The 22,681-nt window shown below is 40.3% G+C and overlaps 2 protein-coding genes across 2 annotated transcripts in view; one reads left to right on the top strand and one right to left on the bottom strand.

The window, feature by feature from the left end:
• The first annotated feature begins 365 nt into the window (after positions 1 to 365).
• Positions 366 to 7,758, top strand: siae (sialic acid acetylesterase). The gene is made up of 10 exons (XM_074678825.1): positions 366 to 527; positions 715 to 876; positions 2,120 to 2,274; positions 2,649 to 2,787; positions 2,973 to 3,141; positions 3,329 to 3,411; positions 3,494 to 3,627; positions 4,773 to 4,927; positions 6,378 to 6,564; positions 6,727 to 7,758. Exons 1-10 carry the CDS (start codon positions 470 to 472, stop codon positions 6,991 to 6,993), a joined length of 1,509 nt encoding a protein of 502 aa, XP_074534926.1. The 5' UTR covers positions 366 to 469; the 3' UTR covers positions 6,994 to 7,758.
• Positions 7,759 to 8,020: 262 nt separating this feature from the next.
• Positions 8,021 to 22,681, bottom strand: part of tbrg1 (transforming growth factor beta regulator 1) — a 40,151-nt gene continuing 25,490 nt past the window's right edge. Inside the window, exons 26-33 of the mRNA XM_074679478.1 lie at positions 21,216 to 21,286; positions 20,102 to 20,343; positions 18,748 to 18,884; positions 17,463 to 17,609; positions 17,207 to 17,304; positions 13,549 to 13,659; positions 11,495 to 11,640; positions 8,021 to 10,596 (exon numbers count right to left, since the gene is read on the bottom strand). Of these exons, the coding sequence (XP_074535579.1) occupies positions 10,511 to 10,596; positions 11,495 to 11,640; positions 13,549 to 13,659; positions 17,207 to 17,304; positions 17,463 to 17,609; positions 18,748 to 18,884; positions 20,102 to 20,343; positions 21,216 to 21,286 (1,038 nt within the window). The 3' untranslated portion in view covers positions 8,021 to 10,510. The remainder of the gene's footprint in view (positions 10,597 to 11,494; positions 11,641 to 13,548; positions 13,660 to 17,206; positions 17,305 to 17,462; positions 17,610 to 18,747; positions 18,885 to 20,101; positions 20,344 to 21,215; positions 21,287 to 22,681) is intronic.

Genomic DNA, 22,681 nt, shown 5'->3' with positions numbered 1-22,681 from the left:
GGGGAAAAAAACACGGCTGTCTTTCAGTTAGTCACAAGGAACAGACTGGTTGATCAATAGTTCCTTAAAAGTAACTTTAGGGAACTTAGTCTTTGGAAATCTTTCTTTCTAAACAGAGAAAATATTAACCCTTTAAGCCTTTAACTGTAAGGGTTTTTTAATGTATAAATTATTTTCAAATACATTGTTGTCAAAGAACAAACTGATCAGGACATGATAATACATAAATGATTAATATACTGTACTTTGTAGACACCCCCCCCCCCTTTTTTTTTTTTTCATTTCCCAGATCACTCGAAGCGCATGCGCCAAACACATACTTTTATTTTGAAAGTACAGCTGTGCGTTTGGGTGACGTAACAGAAACCACCCAATTGTTTTACCCTACTTTCCCTAACTTGTCTTCCTGGTCAACACAGTTTGAGGATGTCAGTGAAAAAGGACTAACCTGGTCCGGTCTCTCTTCGTCATGGCTCTGACTCTGTGTGGGATTTTTCTACTAACAGTTTCCACTAGTTACGGCTCTGGTAAGTACAGTCTGTATTGTGTTTACGGGATGATATTTTCCGAGTATAGACCTCAAAATGGATTTATTTTATGCCTGATTTAGTCGACTTGATATTATATACCAGATGACGTGCTTTCTTTCACATTATAGTGAAATTTGTCCGTTATTAGTTCGCATATTAATAAAGCAAATGTCTGTGCTCCTAGATGGTATCCTGCGCTTTGCCTCTTACTATGGAGACCACATGGTGCTGCAGAGGTCTCCAGAGAGTGCAGTGTTGTGGGGCTACGGTCCTGAAGGTGCTTTGGTCACCGTCGTCTTGTCAGGACCACTGAAACAGGAAGCTACAGCTGTAGTTGTTACAGACGGTCAGTACAACCTGCTGCTGTCACGAGGGAGACATTGCTGACATCTGCAGGAAGAGCTCTATGCTGAAGTGTTTATTATCCACTGTAACAAACAGGTTTTGTGAGGTCTGAAAAACGTGCTATGCTAGTCACATTAAAAAAAAAACACATAACATCTTTCATTTCAATTTGATGTCAACGAGTGCATTAAAGGATTTCTGCTTTGTGAAAATTCATCAAACCTCATCATGTGCTTGTTTCAGATTTCCAAAAGAGACATTTTTCTTAAATCTTTCCTTGTCAATCTGTTTGCAGGTTTTTTAAAGGGGACATATCATGCTGATCCCTGATTTAATACTTACATAAAATATAATAAATTTGAAAACAAGACCTGTCACCCCCTGATTTTTCAAAAAATGAGATATTGTATTTTTTCTGATATCATAGAACAAGATTTGATGCCTCTGAAAATAGGTCATTGCCAGATGGCAGCGAGATTTCGACCGTCGTGACGACACGAGGATCCTTTCTTTTTATTGGAGTAATCTGATAAAGCAGCTCCTCCTCTGTGATGTCAGTTTGTCACCCAACCGCCACCGAGGGATACACCCACCAAGAGCCGAGTATAAACGTATAAACTATACATGTTACAGTACCGGTTTGACTCACCACACTGAAGCGTCCTGAGATGATCTGTGTCGAGGTGGATTTTCTTCCTCCTGAGCTGCAGAACTGTCCGGGTCTGACTCGGGGTCCAATACAAAAGGACGTATCCTACACTCTGCCATTTTATTAGTGCTATCAATGCCTTACGGTGAAGTTTTGGCAAACAGCAAACTCGCTCGGTCTGCCCCATCCAATATGGCGATTTTGTAAATACTGCCATGCTGCAAAAACCGCCCCCTGGCTCTACCCCCTCCGCCCCTCTGATAGAACTGACCAATCAGAGCACAAAGGGCTGTGACGTTGCGAGGTTACTGGAGGTCATTCTCCAATCAGAGTGTTCCAACAAGATCTTCAGAATGGTCTAAACTGAGGATATTGAGAACGCTATTGTGGGGCAATGAAGGAACTAAATGACTTGTACTGAGGGCAGAAATGCTTTACAGGCATCCTAGTCTGGCATAGTGAAAAGGAGAAACAAGCATGATATGTCCCCTTTAAACCATTACCCTTTAGCTCTATGGATTCATGGTATACAAGTTTTTTAATTTGTATTAGACATCCCAAAGTACTCATCCTAAGCCAATGGTTGTTTTTACAGGTATCTGGCGTGTTACCCTTGATCCTGTTGAAGCTGGTGGTCCGTACAATGTGACAGCAGCCACTGAGGACAGTAAAGCCACTCTGACGGATGTGCTATTTGGAGATATATGGCTCTGTGGAGGGCAGAGCAACATGTACTTTTTTCTAAATCAGGTAGGCAGATCTTGGTGAAAGCCTGTTCGCTAAATACAGGGAGTTTATATTGGTTGGAGTTAAATTTTGAACAAATGAAGATTGTTTTGAAGAACATTATCAATGTCTTGAAGATAATCTAAGGAAATTTGTTTACATTATGTACCCAGGCTCAAGCCCTGTTCTTTTCAGCCAAAGGTGTTTGCTGGAGGTCATCTTCGATTTATGCTTTGTATCAAAAGATCAAAAACATCCAGGAAAGACAGGGATAACCTCCAGCTCACAATGTGAAAATTAAAACAATCTTGATTTGATTAAAGATTGCACTAGTTTATTTATCTGTCATAGTTTTTCTATTCTTTAATAAAGTTTTTAATTCATCCATTGTCTGACAGGTTTTTGATGCATCGAAGGAGCTGGCCCTTGCAGAGAAGTACCCTCATGTGAGGATTTTTATGGCAGCCTTGATCGAAAGTGAAACAGAGCTTGAGGATTTGGTTAAAGTGGAAATTCCCTGGGCGGTGCCTTCAAAAAGTATGTGAGAATTTATTTACTCCTTCATAGCCTTGCTTGCATGCTGTTGGAACATTTGCCTATGTTTTTTTAATGCATCTGTTGTGTTTACCGCACTAAACATTATAGACGTGTGTAATGTTGTGACTGAAGAAAAGAGAAGACCCAGATGGAATAGGATTCTTCTGTGTACTGTGCATTTTCAGGCTCTGTGAGTGGGTTCTCTGCAGTGTGCTGGCTCTTTGGACGCTACATGTACGATAAGCTGCAGTACCCCATAGGACTGGTGGAGTCCTGCTGGGGGGGCACGCCTGTAGAAGCCTGGTCATCTTCAAGGGCACTGAAGCAGTGTGGACTGGATGATGAACTAATGGGGTAAGATGTTGGAATTTACACAACAGGCTGCTGCTGTCTTTGGTTAATCATTGACCATGACTTATTTCAGCATGTGACACAGAGCTTTCACTGCTCCATAACCCTTCTGCTGCTCTTTATTGTTCAGCAATTAAAGAAAAGGAGCAAGTGAGAGCAGCTCTCTTTAAACTTGTTTATTTTTCTGCAGTCCAGGCAATAATTCTGTGTTGTGGAATGCAATGATTCATCCGCTGCTTAACATGACTATTAAAGGAGCCCTCTGGTACCAAGGTAACACAGACTGCTCAGATATTTCTTTAGTACAGACCCATGCATATTATCATGCATATTAAATGCCTTCCGTCACCTCCAGGGGAGAAAAATGCAAACTATAATCAAGACAAATACAACTGTTCCTTCCCTGTTATGATTGATGACTGGAGGATGGCGTTTCATATGGGCTCAGGGGGGCAGACAGCTCCTGACTTCCCCTTTGGATTTGTCCAGGTATGTCAGAACTTGCATTTTAATTTTGATTGGTGTGAAAAAAATCAAGTTACATTTAAACACGTTTTGGTTTGATCTGTAGAGGGCATCACTTTCAGAGCTTTATTAAAAAAAAAAAAAAAAAAAAAGTTGACAAGGACCAAACCTGTTGTGCTCTTTAGAGGAAATCCTGGGCTTTCCAGTGATATCTGATTTGTTGGAGTTCATCCAATGAAACAAAAGATCTGTCTTTCCACAATGGCTACCTAACGGACCCCTGTGTTCTATGAGTGTGAGAAAAGAAAGTAATCAGATTTATGCAAATGCTGTGTTTTTAAAGCTAAATATTGGATGTTTCCTAAAACACAAGAGTTTGAACTGTATTTTGTCATACTTAGTTTTTTTCACTTTCCTAAAACAATAATTTTTCACAATGTCCTCCATAGTGGACATGGGGACTTGCTCGATCTATTTTTTCGAGGTAAATGCAGGGTACCCCAGGTGACAGAGGATTGACTTACTCACACACTGACCTTCAAGAACTCATCAATCCACACATCCATGAACACACACTCATAAACACACACACATACATGTATACATCTATACATAGTTTTAAGTTTAGAGTTTTCAATGGTTTTTTTCTTGATCTGATGACATCCACCTGAAAAAGGAAGGGCAAAGGGCAAGCTAACTTTAAGATAGTAAATGATTTTTGCCTTGTTTAAATCTAAAAAAAAAAAAAAAAAAAAAAAAAACTGGTCCCCCCTTTAAAACTGTAGAAAAGATGCCGGGAGGAATACCATTTTTCAAAATAAGGCAGTCCCACTGTCCCTTGCAAAGGACTTTTGATTAAAAAAAAGAAAAATGTTTATGAAAAGAAATTATTGCAGCATGCTACTTTAAACTAAGGCAATCATGTATTGCAAAAAAAATAAATAAATAAAAAATAAACAGAAATTGTAACACTTTGTTTCTACCGGTTCTCAGGAGGATAGGTTCTAAATACCCTCTGGTTCCTTCAAGCGATAGCGTGACTTGTAGCAGTGAGGAATCATATGAGCTTCTTATTTGCAACTACTTAATCAGAATATGATGGAAAAATGTATTTACAGATCAAAGTCACTGCAGAGTCGATGTAACCCCTTATCCATTTGTATTTGCAGCTATCAACAGACATTAAAGGCTCCAAGGATGAAGGGTTTCCAAATATCCGCTGGCATCAAACTGCAGACTATGGCTTTGTCCCTAATCCTCGCATGAAGAGAACCTTCATGGCAGTGGCTCTGGATTTACCTGATGAAACCTCACCCTACGGCACGTAAGTTCTGTGTTTATGAGTAAACAGGCATGGTGTTCGCAGGGTCTTAGAAAGTATTAAAAGTTGATAAATCAGCTGTGAGAAAATTAAGGCCCTTAAGAAGTATTAAAAAGTCTTAATTTTAATGTTATGAGGTATTAAATTTTATTGGTGTTAAAGCTTTGACTCCAAAAGTATCCATGAATATTTATTTTCCTCCTTGCAACTGTTACAAACTAATCTGACACGCCGGACAGACAGTTCCATATATCTCATAAATAGTCCATCTGGTTGGAAAATGTTTTCAGGGTCTGAACCTTCAAAAATAACCACACCTGGTGATTGGACGGTCATTCTGCTCGTCATACTCATCAGACCTAGAAGATACACCTAGAAGGAGGATCTAGAAAAAGCTTTAGCATCTCAAAATATTTCTCTCTAGATCATAAGAGTTTCTCAAGCCTCCTGAGAAAATTTCTCAGACTTTTGAGGACCCGAATCTTGGATTCTTACGATTTAGAGAAAGCTTTCCCCAGCTTCCCCTGATCTCAGTTGTTTTGGAACAAATTTTCTTTGCTCAAATCACCTTTTTACTGGATACAACAGGCAGAGATAAGGTATTTATCAATACAGTTACGCGCTGGTGTTTGAGACTTGACAACAAGCAAAGTTGTAATTTTGTGAGGCGCTGGCTATATGTAGCGCTAGCAGCCCAACATACCTGCAAGGTAATGTGACAACAAACTCAGTTCGTACAGTAGTTTAGTAGCCGTCCTCATGTAACACTGATAGAAAGCAAATAACACAATCTCAAGCACATGTCCTAAATTTTGACAATGATGAAACAAAAATTTTTATTTTTTTTTCTTCTGCAAGTTGGCCTTAAATAACTGCTGTTACTTATTGCATTAATGGGAGTGTCAATTGACCTGCCTTTAGTTTCATTGATTCTTTTAAGCTCTATTCCTTCTCGGCTCAACTAATTTATGTTAAAATGCAAACTACAACTGTTAAAGATCGGTTGTTAACAACAGCTTTAAGTCACAATAAGGTCTTGAGACTTTTTGGAAGGTTTTTAAAAAAGTCTTAAAAAGGTATTGAATTTAACCTCAGGATTTTAGCATATACCCTGACAGGTTTCTTCAATTCAAATGTTTTCAACTCCACTCAGATTCTCTCTGAGTCCCTCATAGACTGTGTAGATTCTGGCTGCACAATGGTGGTGCCTGTGATGGGGGTATTTTGGTATCAAAACCGTCCAATAGTAAAAGGTGGAACCACGCTGTCCACTACATATAAAGTCTATGTTTCTGCCTTGTAATACTGCAAAGACACAGCAAGTCCCTGTTATGATTTCCTTGTCAGCAAACTTGGCATCAGCAAAGAGCTGTTTGTTTTAATTTCTTTTTACAATTACTTCTTCACTGTTTGAACTTAAAACTTTCTGTTTGTTACTACTTTGTTGCTTCAGGATCCATCCCAGAGATAAGCAGGATGTAGCCCACAGACTGACACTGGGAGCAAGGGCAGTGGCTTATCATGAGAAGGACGTGGTCTTCCAGGGACCTTTCCCGAATGAGATTGTGTACGATGGATTTTATATGAACATCACCTACGACCAGAAAGTCTCTGTCACTCCATCTTATTACGTCTTTGAGGTAAGGCTGGCTGAGTAAATCATTTCTTGATTGTCCTTAAGATGCTGGTATTAGCTGGTATTAGTTTGGCTTGAATAGAGCTAAATTTTATAACCAACTGTATGTTAATCAAAAAAAGCTTCAACTAATGACTTTTCTTCTTTGTCTGTTTCATTTTCAAAGATCTGCTGCTCTAAGACGCCAGCTCAGTGTGGGCCTCAGTCTCAGTGGCTCCCAAGTCCCATCCTTCGATGGGGTCCAACCACTATCCAGTTGTTTGCAGCCATGTGTTCACGTACAGAGGTTGCGACTGCTGTACGGTACGCATGGAGAGACTGGCCCTGTGACTTTAAAGCTTGTCCAGTCTACAGCGCCAATCGCACTTTACCTGCTCCTCCTTTTCTAGTCCACCTCCATCCAGCTAAAGGACACTTCCAAGAAAAGCTTTGAGCCCTGTGTTGATCTGAGCTAAATGCTGTCAAATGATTCCCCTGATGAAGAACCAACAGTCACAGTTGTGCACTTTGTTTCTGTGACATGTTTACATCATTCACAGTCTTTTTATGGCTGTATGCAAAATGTGCAACCTTCATCTCAAGAGTGCCTTTTCTTTATTGAAGTAAATGTACTGATCGATAGTTTGATGAAGGATTTCTTTTGATTTAGTTGTCTGTTGGGCTATCACTGTACTGTTAAGATTGTGTCACTTCTTGACAAACATTTTGAGGGATAATGAAGTGGTCAGTTTGTGGGGATGCTGGATTTCACTCATGTTTTAGCGAAAGTAATGTTTTTAAATCTCAACTGCCTTGATTTTGGTCTCTTTTATGTGAAAATGGGGAAAAGAATGCCTGAGTATTGCTGCTGTTTGATGTCGAAGGTAGGGTCATCCTCCAGTCTGACAGTTATTGTAGCATCAGGAGGTTGCTGTCATGGTTTTTTTTAGATAACAGTGCAAACATAATCATCTGAAGCCACGAATGCCAGGTTGTAGACAGGTCTCGGTTTATATCGACAATTTATGCTGTAACTACCACTGCCATTAATCTGTGCACAATACGATTGCACAACAATGACGAATGGTTCATTTTTTGGTTTTGGTTTTTGTGAACACTGGAATCTGAGGTTTACACAACAAATAAGTATAAATAAATACTTTTTTAAATGAATAAATTAGTTTCACAATAAGCTTGTGTGTGTGTGTGTGTGTGTGTGTGTGTGTCTCTGTTCTATTCAAAGAGTGAACTTAACCCTAATGGTATACTAATGCCAGTTAGGGAAAAACTGTTTTATGTGTGTTTTTTTTAAATAAATAAATAAATAAAACTATCTAAAGAAAGCATTTATTTTTTGTGGTATCGGTGCGTTGTCTTATGGCAACAATCTACCATAATGGTCAGTAATGAAAACAAGGAGTTATTTATTTACACTCACCGGCCACTTTATCAGGTAGACCTTGCTAGTACCAGGTTGAACCCCCTTTTGCCTTCAGAACTGCCTTAATCCTTGGTGGCATAGATTCACAAGGTACTGTAAACATTCCTCAGAGAGTTTGCTCCATATTGACACGATAGCATCAGACAGTTGCTGCAGATTTGTCGGCTGAACATCCATGATGAGAATCTCCCGTTCCACCACATCCCAAAGGTGATCTGTTGGATTGAGATCTAAGGACTGTGGAGGACATTTGAGTTCAGTGAACTCATTGTTATGTTGAAGAAACCAGTCTGAGATGATTCCAGCTTTATGACATTAGGAGCGTTACCTTGCTGGAAGTAGCCATCAGAAGATGGTACACTGTGCTCATAAAGGGATGGATATGGTTCAGCAGTTTCTGAAATACTCAGACCAGCCTGTCTGGCACCAACAACCATGCCACATTCAAAATCACTTGAACCACCTTTCTTCCCCATTCTGATGCTTGGATTGAAATGCACCAGACTGTCTTGACCATGTCTATATGCCTAAATGCATTGAGTTGCTGCCATGTGATTGGCTGATTAGAAATTTACATTAACGAGCAGCTGGACAGTTGAACCTAATAAAGTGACCGGTGAGTGTATATTTTAACACATTTTATTTTTAAAAACACATGGATAACACTTGATGGCCTCTGCAGTCTACAATACATCCCATAAAAGTGTAAAAACTTTTTAAAATAACTTTAAAAAAATAAGACTTCATGTCTAAGACAACACCATTTGGAAAATTCATCCTGGAATGAACGTGTCAAGGAATCAACAGATTTTATCTAACTTCCCATGAATAATTTAGCAAAAGACTTCACTTCTGTGGTTTTTAGGCGACAGACTGTCCTTAGTGGGACTGGAAGAAAGCTCCTGTAAATTTCACTCTGTCCTTTTAGGTATTTCTCAAGAAGGAGCTGAAAGACAAACAGATGTACTAAAATGTTTAGGAAAATGGAATAAGCATTGATTTATCAATGCATTTCACATCCCACCTTGTAGTAGTAATACCTATCCTTATCCAAGTTATACCTGTCACTGTACCTTTACTTACTTCAGAGTTATCATCCTCATCCTCACAGTCACTCTCTCTTGTTGCACGGTTGCCTGCAGGTCGTTGCCTTCATCACTACTTAATTCTACTCTGTCCTCACTAACATCAACAGAGAGTGTTAGTTCTACCTTCTGTCTCCTTGCAGAACCACATAGTGTCGTTGGGTTCATTCTGTAAATGAAGGTATGAGCCAGTGCTCTGAAAGAAGGCTCACCAAGTTCACTGTAACAGTAGACCAGAGCCTACAGTGTGCAGTGATAGGCTGAACTTTACTAAAACTAACATCAGATTCATCTTTAGGTTATAAACTGTATAAACAGTAAATTTTAATAACTGGTTTGTTTTTGAATAGTATGTAGACCCAAAAACACCATCATACACCATTCATTAGCAAATAAAGAACATTAAACTAGAAGAAATTAAGCTTTACTTGTTTGTTGATATTGACATACCTTCCAGACTGACAAAGGCCTGGTAAAAAAGCTGTCAGACAGTTTTGAGGAGAGAACTGACCGATTTGGTCCTTGCAAGAACACTGTCATTTTATTTATGTATCATTGCATTTTATTTGGGAGATTATGATGTCAGATTAAATTTATACTTCATGTCAATTCTAGTATTTTTATTTTTCTTGCAACAAAATAATAAATATTTTGTTTGAAAAAAAAAAAATTAAATAAAATAAAAAAGAAATGCCAGAAAGGCCCAGTAAAAAGCTTTCAGGCAGTTTTGAGGAGGGAATTGTCCAAGTTGGTCCTGGCAAGAAGGTCTGCAAAAAATTCTGCATAAACTCCAGAGGATCACATGACAAATTCAAACACTGCTATAGGTTCTTTATGGTTTTTATCTCTTTTTTCAGTTTTTAATGACAACTGGGATTGATTTTTGAGTGAAAAAAAGCCAAAAATGATTATAGAGCCTAAAGGTAACAAGGTACCATAGAGGGTTAAGTCTGTTTTAACTGGAGCTTTATGTTTAGAAGACATGTGCTAGATTAGATTATTCAGCAACAATTAATTAACTTCCCTTAGAGGAAGAATAGTTACTCATTTTTGGTGTATCCCCTGCCAGCAAACAACAAGGGTATATCAAGCGCATGTTCAAAGTAATTCTGAATAGGATTGAACTTTTAAGTGTACCTCAGGTTTGTATACAAACAGAGAATTTTCATTTTTAGTCAGGAGATGTTTGATTTATATGAAGCTTTTAACATACTGAGCACAAGGCCAACTGAAGAGTCACATGAAAGCAGCAACCATGATAGTACACAGTAACGTTGTCAATCAACTGTCTGATAACAACACCTTTAACTATGTCGATCCAAGTCACTGCATGCCTTACGAGATCAAAACTCCACCAGAAATGGATGACATTATAAACACTGTAGTTTCAGTCAGTACAGGTTCAAAAAGACTACTGTTAAACACATTCAGAAGACTTTCTGAACTCAGGCACTGAAATATGAGGCAGAAGGCTTCATGGCAGAGATGAGGTGGTGCTGATGGGAGGAGCCAGGGGATGGAGCCATCTGCCCTGAGAGACGAGAGGGAAAAGAGCGGACAGGTGGAGACCATCAGTGCTTGGTGTCAGCTTCAGAGAAAAGCAGATGTCATGAAAATGTAAGAGCTGTCAAAACTTAGTGGTACTTTATCCACGATTTACTTAGAAAACCCAGAACGTCAACAATGTCAGAAATGGGGCGAGTACACATTTAATTCAAGATAGACGATCAGTTGTACGTGTGATAAAAGTTGATCTGTAGAAGAGGGGGAACTGTTGGTGGGGTGTGAAGGATTATTAGCATAAAACCCTGCAGGAAAAGTTTGACTGAGTGGTTCCAATAAAGTAAGAAGAGATAAAACATTCCCTGCCACCCAACCTAAAGGCCAAACACTGTCTGTTACGGCTCAAATACACCAGACACGTCTGCAGTCCAGCTCCGCTCTGATGTGTGGTGACTGTGTTTTCATCAACTCACACCGGCTGTGCGTTCACAGGCTGCGGAGTTCCTGTGCTCCCCACTCTATTGATAAGTCTCTCTTCATTCATGTTGGGCAGTAAAACCTCAAACCTGTTGACTCCTGGTCTGGCTCTGCTCATTATGTCCGTTTGATGTCACATTCAAGACAAATACAATCGACTTTGACACAGTTTGTTTTATTTTGAAAGTCACTGGGTGTTTTTAGGTAGTTTCCACAGCTTCTTGTCCTGCTCAATCTTCCCTATGCTGAATGTATGCATCACGCATACCTGCACCCTGCTGGACCAGTCCTGCAGCCAGAAACCTATCTGATCCAGTGCTGTGACAGAGCGGAGACAGACTAGAGACGCGCCTGGTGTATTTCAGCCGTAAGTCTTATGGACACATGAGCTAAAATCTGCCTCCAGTTCACTTGTGAAATGGTTTGTCAGAGTGGGAAACATTAAGAACCTGTTGAATGCTCTGTTTTGATGTTCTCATCAAAGCCCTGATGTCTCTGGTATGCCTCAAAGTTGATGGAGGCATCGTCCTCTGGCAGGCTGTGAGGCACCTGGCCATCCCCAGGACGACACACCTCAAAACGTATCCATCGGTAGCTAGATTAAAAAAAAAAACATCCTCTTTCAGACGAGACAGAATTTCCGAATGAGTCAAAGTAAGCAAAAAGAACAAATTCACAGGAATTAAAGTGTTTGATTTGCTCCTCTTGTGATTTCTACTTTCTATAATATAAAATACCTGAACAGGATCTTCACTTAATACAAACTGTTTTAATAGTTTATACAAGACAGACAACAGGTAAAGATTCACACTTCATGCCTAGGTTACCATAGTTCCACGACCTAACAGTGTAACTCATTACTTGACTCATTTTTCTTTAGAGAATGTTCGAAATGATTCGATATTCTGAAAGAACAAGAAAGTTCTCAGAATGAATGCTGAGCACTCAGGAAACAGGTTGGAAACAGTGTTAAGTCAGTGTTTACCTTTGAGTTCTATTTTATTAATGGTCTTTCAACCAATACTAAAAGGAGATATGCCTTTTTATGTTGCACTTTAAATTGTTTTTCATTAATAACTATGTTATAAAGAAGATATGCCCTGTGCACTACTTTTATGTATTCAATTTAATAATTAAAGTGTTTACTAAATGAACAAAACTTGTTTATTCATTTATTTTTATTTATATTTGTTTGCTTTTGCTGATCCGAAAAATGATCCGATCCGTGACTCTTGATCCCAAGAACTATCCGATCCGTGAGTTTTGTGATCCGTTGCACCACTATTATTGGCTGATACAGCAACAGTTTCACCGCTGTCCCTCTGCGTGCATGTAATAGATGAAAGGCACCGCTGCAGACAGCTCTGCTTCTCTCTCCTCCTGTCCCACCAGTCCACTAAAAACCTCAGATCAAACAACTGAGCACATGTGGTCCATCACTCTCTCTGGTCAAATAATCTTGGTGAAATCCTGTAGTGTGTGCTGGTCTGTGTTTTCAAATCTTGGAGTTAGAGCGTGCTTACGATTTAAGAGAAGATGATCTGTGAAGATTCTCCTTATGTGTGAGATACAACCCGATTTCAGAATCTTTTAAGATTTTTAAAATCCTGTAGAGTGAGCCAGGCTTTACCCTGGGGGAACGCAAGATACAAAAATGTATATTCATAAAATAGCATCCAAGAAGAACTCCTTTAACACTATTCATTCAATCAGTGTTTGAATTAATTAGTTTGAGTTCAAAAAGTGAATATTAGATCCTGGAGGTTATTCAATTCAAGTACACCCACCAAAATAAGAGTCTCCCTCAAACCAGAAGAACGACACAAATAACAGCAGCGTGGTTAAAGCGTAGCAGCAATGCTGCGGAAAACATGGAGGGACACGGGCTAAAGAAGCAGAACCAGAACCAGATTCATTCTGTCAGTATTTGGGAAAAAGATGTTAACGTGAGATTTCACAAGTTACAACCCGACAGGCATCGTGATTTTTCTGTAGGGAAAAATTAGTCAACAGAATCATGAAGCCAGCACATCTTCTGCTATTTATTTTTTCAGTGAATCTTTTTTTTTTATTATTATTAAGTTCATGCCTTTTTTGTGAACAAATTTTCATTTATCTCTTGTTAAGTTAATTAATTAATGGGAATAGCCTTTTATTTTGATACCAAAAGAGGAAACTTTATATCAACAATTATTTCCATGCGCACAAATCTTTTTTTTTTAAACACGTCTTTAGCTATTTCTGTCTCATAGTCATTGTAGTCATAATGTTTCGTGTCAATCTGGTTTTCCATGCTACTGACATTTTTAGTCTTAATAAAGAATATTTCATAAATCAGACACTAATAGTGCTGTGTTCTAAGTCTTTTTTTTTTTTGTCTAATTAAAACTGCTGTGCACTTGTGTGTACTTGGAAGAAAAAAACATTTCACATGAGGTACATCACTGGAAAAAGTTAGAGAACCACTGATCCAGGTCTTCACTGTGTAATAAGGTGAACTCACTTGCTACATTTGCGAGCTCCGGGGCAGCTCTGAATGAGATTCTGGATGGTGGGATGTGAGAAGCCAAAGAAGTCGGCTCCTGATGGCATAATCTGGGCCACAGACCTGGAACTGGAAGAAAGGTATACTTAACCTTATAACACCAAACATATCACATTTGATAGATGAGTTTCAAAGACCTCTATCTCATCCACATGATGAATAGTTTTTTATAAACCTGTTCAAAATTGAAGTGTAAAAAAAATACAGTATATATTTTACCTCCTCGAGAATTACCATCCTACTCAAGGCAGCTGAATTTGTATTTTGCCGCATTTCAAAACTGCTGCTCTCGTGAAACCAGCCACAAGTTTTTTTTAAAGGAAATCCTTCCTACATTTCAATCTAAATTGTCACTCACTTTTTATTTTATTTTTTTCAGTGTTGAAACAAAGCATATTTACTAAAATCTTTAATAAAAAGTTGTTCCTCACATAATATATACAAGATAAACATCTCAGTTCTAAGAATTTAGAATTTTCAGGATATTTTTTGATGGCTCAGGCTTTGCTGGGTTAACAAGTTCAACATATCTTCAACATTTACTTAAAGGTGCAGTGTAGGAGTTGGCAGCATATGGCCAAACAGAAACAGCAGAAATTAGATAAAATGTTTCTACACAGTATGTTTTTGAAGTATCTTAAAACAAGTGAACAATAATTCCCATAAAAATTTTTTTTCCCTTTTTATTTAGTCTGAAAAAAAGCCTTTTATATTTACTGTGGGTCTCAGTAGGGCTACAGTAACAAACCACCATGTTTGTCTACAGCAGATCTTGGGGGACAGAGAAATAGCAAAATGTGGTTTTCAAACCTAAAATCTACCTGGAAGTCAGCCAGAGAAGAAGAGAGGGGGTGGTTGTTGATCAAACAGTGGAAGAAGAGAGAGTAGTTTCTTTTTTTTGTTTTGTTTTGAAAAAAGAACTGGTATTAAGAGTATTTATGGTGGAGAATCACAAACATGCACCACATGACTGTAAATCAACACATTTTGGTCCAAAAAGATGAGGAAGAAATGAAGAGAAACCGGGACAGACAAAAAATAAAAGGAGAGTAAACATGGGTGTAGAGTTTCCAAGCTGGGAGTCATCAATGAAGAAGTTTGGTCTGAAGGACGACACTGAAGTTGGCTGTTTTTCTGCTCCACAGGTAAAGGTTCATCGTACCATGGGAGAACGTTTCAGTAGCAACATTTATTGGTTGTAAAAGTCCCTTTTATCGTTTAAGGTACAGTCTAACAAACGTCAGCGTTCTCTCTGACAGTCAGAGGTGGATTGGTGCTTCATTGTTGAAGACTAGCTCTGTCAAAAAGAACGAGCTGTCAGAGGGTTACAGTGGGGAAAATAAGTATTGAATGTGTCAACTTTTTTCTCATCACAGTTATTTCCAAAGATGCAATTCAAACAAAATTTCTACCAGACGCTGGTATTAACTCAAAAATTTCACACATGAAAAGAAATCACAACATTCTAGTCCATAAATAATGATAATGTGGAATTAAGTACGATAACACAGGAAAAAAGTATTGAACACACTAACTGAGACTCATCTAATACTTAGGCCCCGTTTACATGACGCCGAAAACGGTCGATTCCGCAAACATTTCGTTGCGTTTTGGCCTTCCGTTTAGACGAGACCACGTTGCGTTTTCAGTGAAAATGCAAACTTTTGAAAACGCTCCCCAGAGTGGAAAGATCTGAATCCGCTCCTCCATCCAGCTTCGTGTAAACACAGAGCGGAGCGTCACAGGGTGAAACGCTGACGTCACCGCATGCGCACTCGCAGTTTCAGGTGAAGGCTCCGCGCTCAGCCACATTTCCAGTTGAGCCAGTAGGTGGCGGTAATGCGCGTTATGGTTGGATGGCCGACCGTCTCACGCAACAAAACGGCAGAAAAAGAAAGAACAGAAGAGGAGACTTGTCCTCCTGGAGTCGTATCAACGCGGATCGCTTTCACGCCGTCCTCATGTTAACGCGGGTGGCTTTTGAAAACGCAAAGGAAGAATCGTTGCGGGAGTCTCCGTGTAAACGGGGCCTTAATGGAGAAGCCTCTGTTTGCAATGACAGCTTCCAGACGATTCTTGTATGTTTGAACTAATCACCCACACTGCTCAGGTGTGATTTTGCCCCATTACTCTGCACAGATTGTCTTTAAATCTTGAATGTTCAGATTTGAGAGTCAACTTTGCCGTGTGCTTTGGATCGTTGTCTTGCTGGAAGGTCCAGCCACGTCTCATCTTCATCATCCTGGTGGATGGCAGCAGATTCATATCAAGAATTTCCCCATACATGGCTCCATTTAATGCTCTGTCAATTATATGAAGTTTGGCAATACCATGAGATGAGAAACAACCCCATGCCATGATGCTTCCACCTCCAAACTTCACTGTTGGTGTAGTGTTTTTTTGGGTGATGTGCAGTGCCATTTCTCCTCCAAACATGGTCTGTAGTATGACAGCCCAAAAGTTCAATTTTGGTCTCATCTGACCAGACAACATTCTCCCAGTATTCCACAGGCGTGTCAAGATGCTGTTTAGCAAACTTTAAACAAGCTTTAACATGTCTTTTCTTGAGGAATGGAGTCTTGTGGGCTAAGCGTCCATTGAGGCCATGGCGGTGGAGTGCACTGCCTATTGTTTTCTCTGTAACAATTGTACCTGCTGCCTCCAAGTCTTTCTGGAGCACTTTCAGGGTGGTCTTTGGCTCGTTGAGTACTCTTCTGACTATCTTTCTGACTCACTGGTCAGAAATCTTGCAAGGAGCTCCTGTGTGTGGCCTGTTGATGGTAAGGTGGTGCTTCTTCCACTTGCGAATAATGGCCCCAACGGCGCTGACTGGAATATTCAGGTGCTTTGATATAAGTCTGTAACCAGTTCCATTCTGATGCTGAGCAACAATCAGGTTGTGAATGTCTTCAGAGAGCTCTTTGCCTTTACCCATCATGAGGTGTGTCCTATTTAACTGCTTGGTGAAAAAAACGACCTTTTCTATAGGATCATCAATTTACTCTCGCCCAGCTGATGTTGGTTTGCACTAATTGGAAGTTCCAGTAATAATTACTGACAGATTTCAGGTGTTATGGTGCATTTCCTTGCCAAAGTATACAGCATGGTGTGTTCAATACTTTTTCCTGTGTTATCGTACTTAATTCAACATAATCAATATTTACGGACTTGAATGTCGTGATTTTTTTCATGTGTGGATTATTTGAGTTAATACCAATGTCTGGTAGAAATTTTGTATGAATTGGAGCTTTAGAAATAAATGTAATGAGAAAAAGTTGACGGGTTCAATTCTTAATTTCCCCACTGTATGTGGCTGTCATGGAGCTTTCTGCCTGTTGTTTCTATGAGACATGTTCCTCAGCATTAACGCCCATCAACATGATGATCAGAATAAATGAGGCCATCTTCAGGATCCCCTTTGATCTGCAAAGGCTGAGAGTCACTGAGTGATGGGATATCTTAGGAACAGATGGGCACTGTCTAAAATCTGAACGCTCCATGTCAATAAAATTCTTATTTTACACACTGCTCCTCTAACTCAACAAAACAAAACTTTTTTTTGCCCCATAACTAAATAACCTTAACCAGTCTGATGCTGTGTGGTGAGCTTTGATACCTGGCAGATGCGATGGCCTTCAGAAGATTGGAGTGGCACGTTAGAGCGGAGGTGGCCACGATGGCGTTCTGTGGATCTTCCTCAGGCACAATCTCAAACTTGAGGAGGGGAATTTAAAAAAAAGCTAGATTTTAGACCACATCTTTGATATTTTCAGAAACTTCTCACTGATGTATTATTACAATCAGTCAATAAAGATTTATAATTGAAATTTTGTCGATCAGCTTGACTTCAGAAACAACTCCTGTGTGCTTACCTGTGGGCCCGTTCCCCCGTCCTTGATCTGGCAGGTGTAGAGGCACTGTTGGTCAGGGTTCCTCATGCTAGCAAAGACTCGTGTGCTGCAGAAACCCACTGGGTAGATGGCACACTCATCATGAAACAACATTCTGTCTGTGATGATCTGCGGAGCAGTCAGGACATGTTTGTTGAAACACAGTCAGGAGTCAGCACAAGTTTTTTGAGTTTGAAACAAGTGTGGCTTTGATAAATTTTAAATTCAATATAATTTGACTAGATGTGAGACATTTTTTACTGAGAATAAGACATTCTTGAAAGATTTGGAGTCTTTGCAGTGTTCAGACTAAAGCGATGATCCCTGCTGTATTGGAGCACATTAGGCTTTAGTGCTACTTGATATTTTTATCCATCATTGACCTGTGAGCTAAACTTAAGAACTGCTCAGCTAGCTCTAATATGTTTTTGGCGGGGATCAGTCAGACCAATCAGACGCTGCGCCTCGGCCACAGCGCATTTAAAGGCGAGGAGAGGCGCTCATTTGATTGGTGAAAACAGCGCTCGGCTGTGTTAAACCCACTCACGGCTTTTCTCCTCCCTCTCTGCCATTTGCGTGGAGGGAGGCGTGGACGCGCTCCTCTGCGCCTCTCTGCGCCTTAGGTGCGCCTCTCTTGGCACTGCAGGAAACTTGCAAAGTGCGCCGGTCACGCCCTGTCCGCGCGGCAAAGGCCAGAGCAGGGCACAGCCCAGCCCTTTAACACCCCATTCTATTTTAAAATGATTGTCAAGAGGGGCGGTCACAGCGATCATTTGTCATTAATCGTACGTGATTTGTGCACATGCATGACTGAATGGCACGCTGCCTCTCCAAAGGTGTCAAAGAGGAGAAGTGAGTCTTGCAGTCACAGTGGTTAAACAAAATGGACTTTGATGCGTGCTTGAAAACGGTTCAGATAGCCAGTGTGACCGTGCTCTGAGAGACTGCTGCGAGTTAGACGTTTATCTGTGATGGTCTGTGAGTGTTTTTGTAGAGGGGAGGGGCTCAGCACGCACGGCTTGTTTAGGAGCAGCTGGAGCTGCAGATCAATGCATGCTGTCACGTCAGTCTCCAAACACCAGAAAAGAAGCTACATTTGTGGCTGAACAGTTTTTGGGGAAAACAAAGACGCTAAAGAGTTATACAGAGTCACTGAAAGTAGCGTCAGCTCTACTTGCAATATCAAACATTCCAGGCGAAGTACTGTTCTTTGATCTTTTAAAATTAAACCCTTTATTCATGATAAAAAATGTACCCTGACACTTACCTCTCCAAGACTGTACACCGTTAAACCCCCCAGGACAATAGGAAAGACAGGACGACCACAGGAGTCCAGAGGGATGGGCTGCACCAGCTTTCGAGAACCGTCTGCCAGCTTTCTTTTCTTTGAAACCTTCTTAGCAACTAAAGAGAAATGAGAAAGTAAAAGAAGATGAATTGTCTTACAGTCTTTCTCAGTTGCTTTGGTTCATTTCTCAGATCAGAATTGAAATTCTTAAAACTACTTATTCAGTCTTCACATCATTGTGTCACTTGTGCTCATCAAAACATCAGTTTCTCATTTTTTTGAACAAGTTGCAAATGTTTTTGGACATCCATGCAAACGATTATGTACAACTCTCTGCTGTTTTCTACATTATCAGGTGCTTTTTTGTGATGATCTGAATGGATTATCATTGGTCTCTGTTGAATAGTCTTACACCCCAGGACATTTAGTCATGAGTTCATCACATAAGTCACAATTCCATCACACTTCTTTTTCCTAAATCTGTCTGGATTTGTAAACTGCTCCCTGGTAGATCTAGACTTTCTCTATCAAATGGAAATGTGTGAAGCATCAGATCAACCAATGATCAACCACCTTTCTGAAAGAGCTCAAATGTGCATCTCATGAACCATCAACTGGTCAGTGTGTATGTGTACTTTCCTCTGTACAGACAGTGGCAACAAATTTCCAGTAAAAGGACAATAAAGATCTACCACAGTTGTGGACCATGTCCTCGATCATAAGCTTACAATGGCCAATGTTGGTTTTAGGATGCAGCCAAAGTTGGGAGAACAACTGCGTCCTCAATCATTCAGACTTTTTGTGGACAGAGAAGATCTTTGTTGTGTTGTGGATGAGAGTTTGTGGCCCAGTGTACAGGAACATCAGGAGGTGTGGGAAGACTGCACTGACTTGTAATTCCCACAGCACTGCATGTACATTTTTCCCTAAAGAGACTGTTCAATCAAAACTCATCAAAACTTTAGCCACAGTTTACATCAGAACATCCTTCCAGAGTACTCTGTAATACTGACAAGATGACTAAGCAATTTGACTGTCCTATCCATACACACTGACACAAGGACTCATCAGTCTGATGCACCTTCTTGTCGTCCACTGACACAGAAATGTGCTTTTGTGGGATGAACTAAGGATTTTGAGAAGGAGACTGGCTTGTGCTGGTAATCCATGGTGTTTTGCTATTTGTAAAAACTGATTTGAGAAATGCCCTGACTGTTTCGCAAATGGCGAGGATGATTCAAGAAACGCAACAAAGCAACTGAGAAAAACTGTAAAAGGTAAACATGTTGGACTCTGTTTCATGAATTTATATCTGATTGTTTGCAGCACTCACATTCCTCTTTCCCATTTTCCCTGCCTCGCTCTTTCCTTTCCTTCTTGGCCTTTTTAAGTGGTCCTTCCTCCACTGTTGGCACCACCGATACATGGTTGTGCCCTCCAGATAAGCTCGAGCCCCCAGCAGGACCTGGGGTTAATGCCACAGGTGGAACAGCTGGGTGGGAGCCTGAGCTAGGTGTCTGCATCATCTCTCCCTCTGAAAAAGACTGGTACTGCAACAGTGACTTCAGTAAAAACCTGCCAAGGAAAACACAGTTTCTGACTTTTAGGGTGACAAGACTTCAAACACGTCACAAAAGCACAAAGTGATGCTCCTGGATGGAACAAGTTGGGTCCTATCACAAGGTTTAGGGCAGAAATTACCCCTACAGCAGTGTTTTTGTGCAGCAGAAGCCCAGAGCGCACGCACCAAACACCCTCTCCCTGCTCCTTTGCCGGTTTCCTCTGCACTCAGACAGGGCCATATTTTACTTGACCAAAAACACAAATAAACGGACTCCCACCGAAAAAATCTGATGTCGGTCTGCATTCACGCTTTATTTAGAGAATTTTCAGCGCATTACTTTCACACAAAAACACAGCTAAATAAGGCTCTAGTTCTCATCGTGTCTCTTTGTCCTGGCAGACTACCTGCGTTCGTTTATATCTGGCACGCCACGCACGAGGACTGATACACTAAGCGGCGAGCGCCTCGTACCCAGCTTACGACATGATGAGAACTAGAGCCTTATTTAGCTGTGTTTTTGTGTGAAAGTAACGCTGAAAATTCTCTAAATAAAGCGTGAATGCAGACTGATATCAGATTTTTGCAGTGGGAGTCCGTTTATTTGTGTTTTTGGTCAAGTAAAATATGGCCCCGTCTGAGTGCAGAGGAAACCGGTAGACGAGCAGGGAGGGGGTGTTTGGTGCGAGCGCTCTGGGCTTCTGCTGCACAAAAACACTGCTGTAGGGGTAATTTCTGCCCTAAACCTGCCCTATATCCATCCTGTTGTATCACTTTAACACCCATCATTGTTAAAAGTGATTAAAAAAATGGAGATGAAGAGGAAGTTTAGAGCTGACCACAGTGTGGCTGTGAGTTTACATTGAGCAGGAACATGTCCACTCACCTCCGCTCCTCCTTTGCTCTCAGAAACTTTTCCTCTAAGTGAGCCACTTCATCACAGAGGGCCGCATTCTCCTGTGGACATCACATCATTACAACACAAACGAAGAACAGTGTGGATCACAGTTTTTCAGGACTACAGCTTTGGGAGGATTGACAAGAAAATAGACAGACACACAAAATCAGGACTGAGGTTGATGCTGGTGCATGAACGGCTACAACGCATACGATATTTGTACAGGAAAGAGGCTACGACTGTTGCTGAAATCAAGTCACTCTTTAACAAGGGACAACAGGGAACTGGACTGTGGCCAAGTGGTCCAAAGTCCTCATTTTAGATGAAAAGACATTTTACATCTCAGTTGTAAATCAAAATCCACTGTGTTTTATGTCCCAGGTCAAAGAAACCATTTACAGAGAGATCCTGGAGCACTTCATGCTTCCATCTGTTGACAGGCTATATCAAAATGCTGATTTTATGAATCCCCAAAAGGACTCTGGACTTAAACCCAGACAGTAAAAAGGTGGTGGTTTCAATAGCTGCGTTTCCATTACATCTGAAATTGTGCAAACCCCACATATGGCAGTAAAATAATGGTAATGGAAAGACTAAAATTTCAAAAAGTCCCTCAAATTTGAATAAAAAGCTTTTACAGTCACATGAGGTTGTGTCTTTAGAAGTTTTGATATTTTAGTTTATGGCATAAGTGCAATGGAAACACCTTTCCTAGGTGTGTGTGTGTGTGTGTGTGTGTGTGTGTGTGTGTGTGTGTGTGTGTGTGTGTGTGTGCGTGTGTGTGTGTGTGTGTGTGTGTGTTTGTGTGTATGTGTGTATGTGTAAGTAAGAGAGCAGGAGAGCTGGAGATGATGATTTCATTCAGTATTTTGTTCCTGCCTGTTTTGAGTCAGGGTGGTCACGGCCAACAGTTTGACCAGTGAATTAAAACACAAATGTTACCAATCGACATCATCATCATCATCATCATCATCATCATCATCATCATTGCAGCGTCCGGACAGACATTACGTCTTTTTTACTCAAGTTGTGTGCAATTCTAGTCATGGAAACACTGGCGAGGTGCAATTGTACTTTATGGAAACTTCAGAAATATCACTTTAATTTTTGTTAATGTTTAATGGAAACACAGCTGTTGACAAGAGGAAGATGAGAATCACCTGACCCATAAGTACAGATGAGCTGAAGGCTGCTATCAGAGCAACCTGGGCTTCAGTAGGACCTCGGCAGTGCCACAGGCTGCTTGCCTCCATGCCACACCCAATGGATGCAGTAATAAACCCCAAACCAAATACTGAGTGTAAAAATGATCTTTTTTCTATAAGTTGTTTTTTTGTTGACATTTTTTGAATTTTTCTTTTTTTTAATGAGTTTAAAGCTGCTATGAAGGGGATCCGTTTTAAGTGGACTGTCTCACCACCTTCTGGACCAGAGTCCCAAACACACTGTCATGA

Source organism: Halichoeres trimaculatus, unplaced genomic scaffold (assembly GCF_033239565.1).
Source record: "Halichoeres trimaculatus isolate MK-OKI-2021-1 unplaced genomic scaffold, fHalTri1.1 fHalTri1_scaffold_9, whole genome shotgun sequence".
Taxonomy (NCBI): Eukaryota; Metazoa; Chordata; class Actinopteri; order Labriformes; family Labridae; genus Halichoeres; species Halichoeres trimaculatus.
This window is presented reverse-complemented; position numbering and strand designations above follow the sequence as displayed.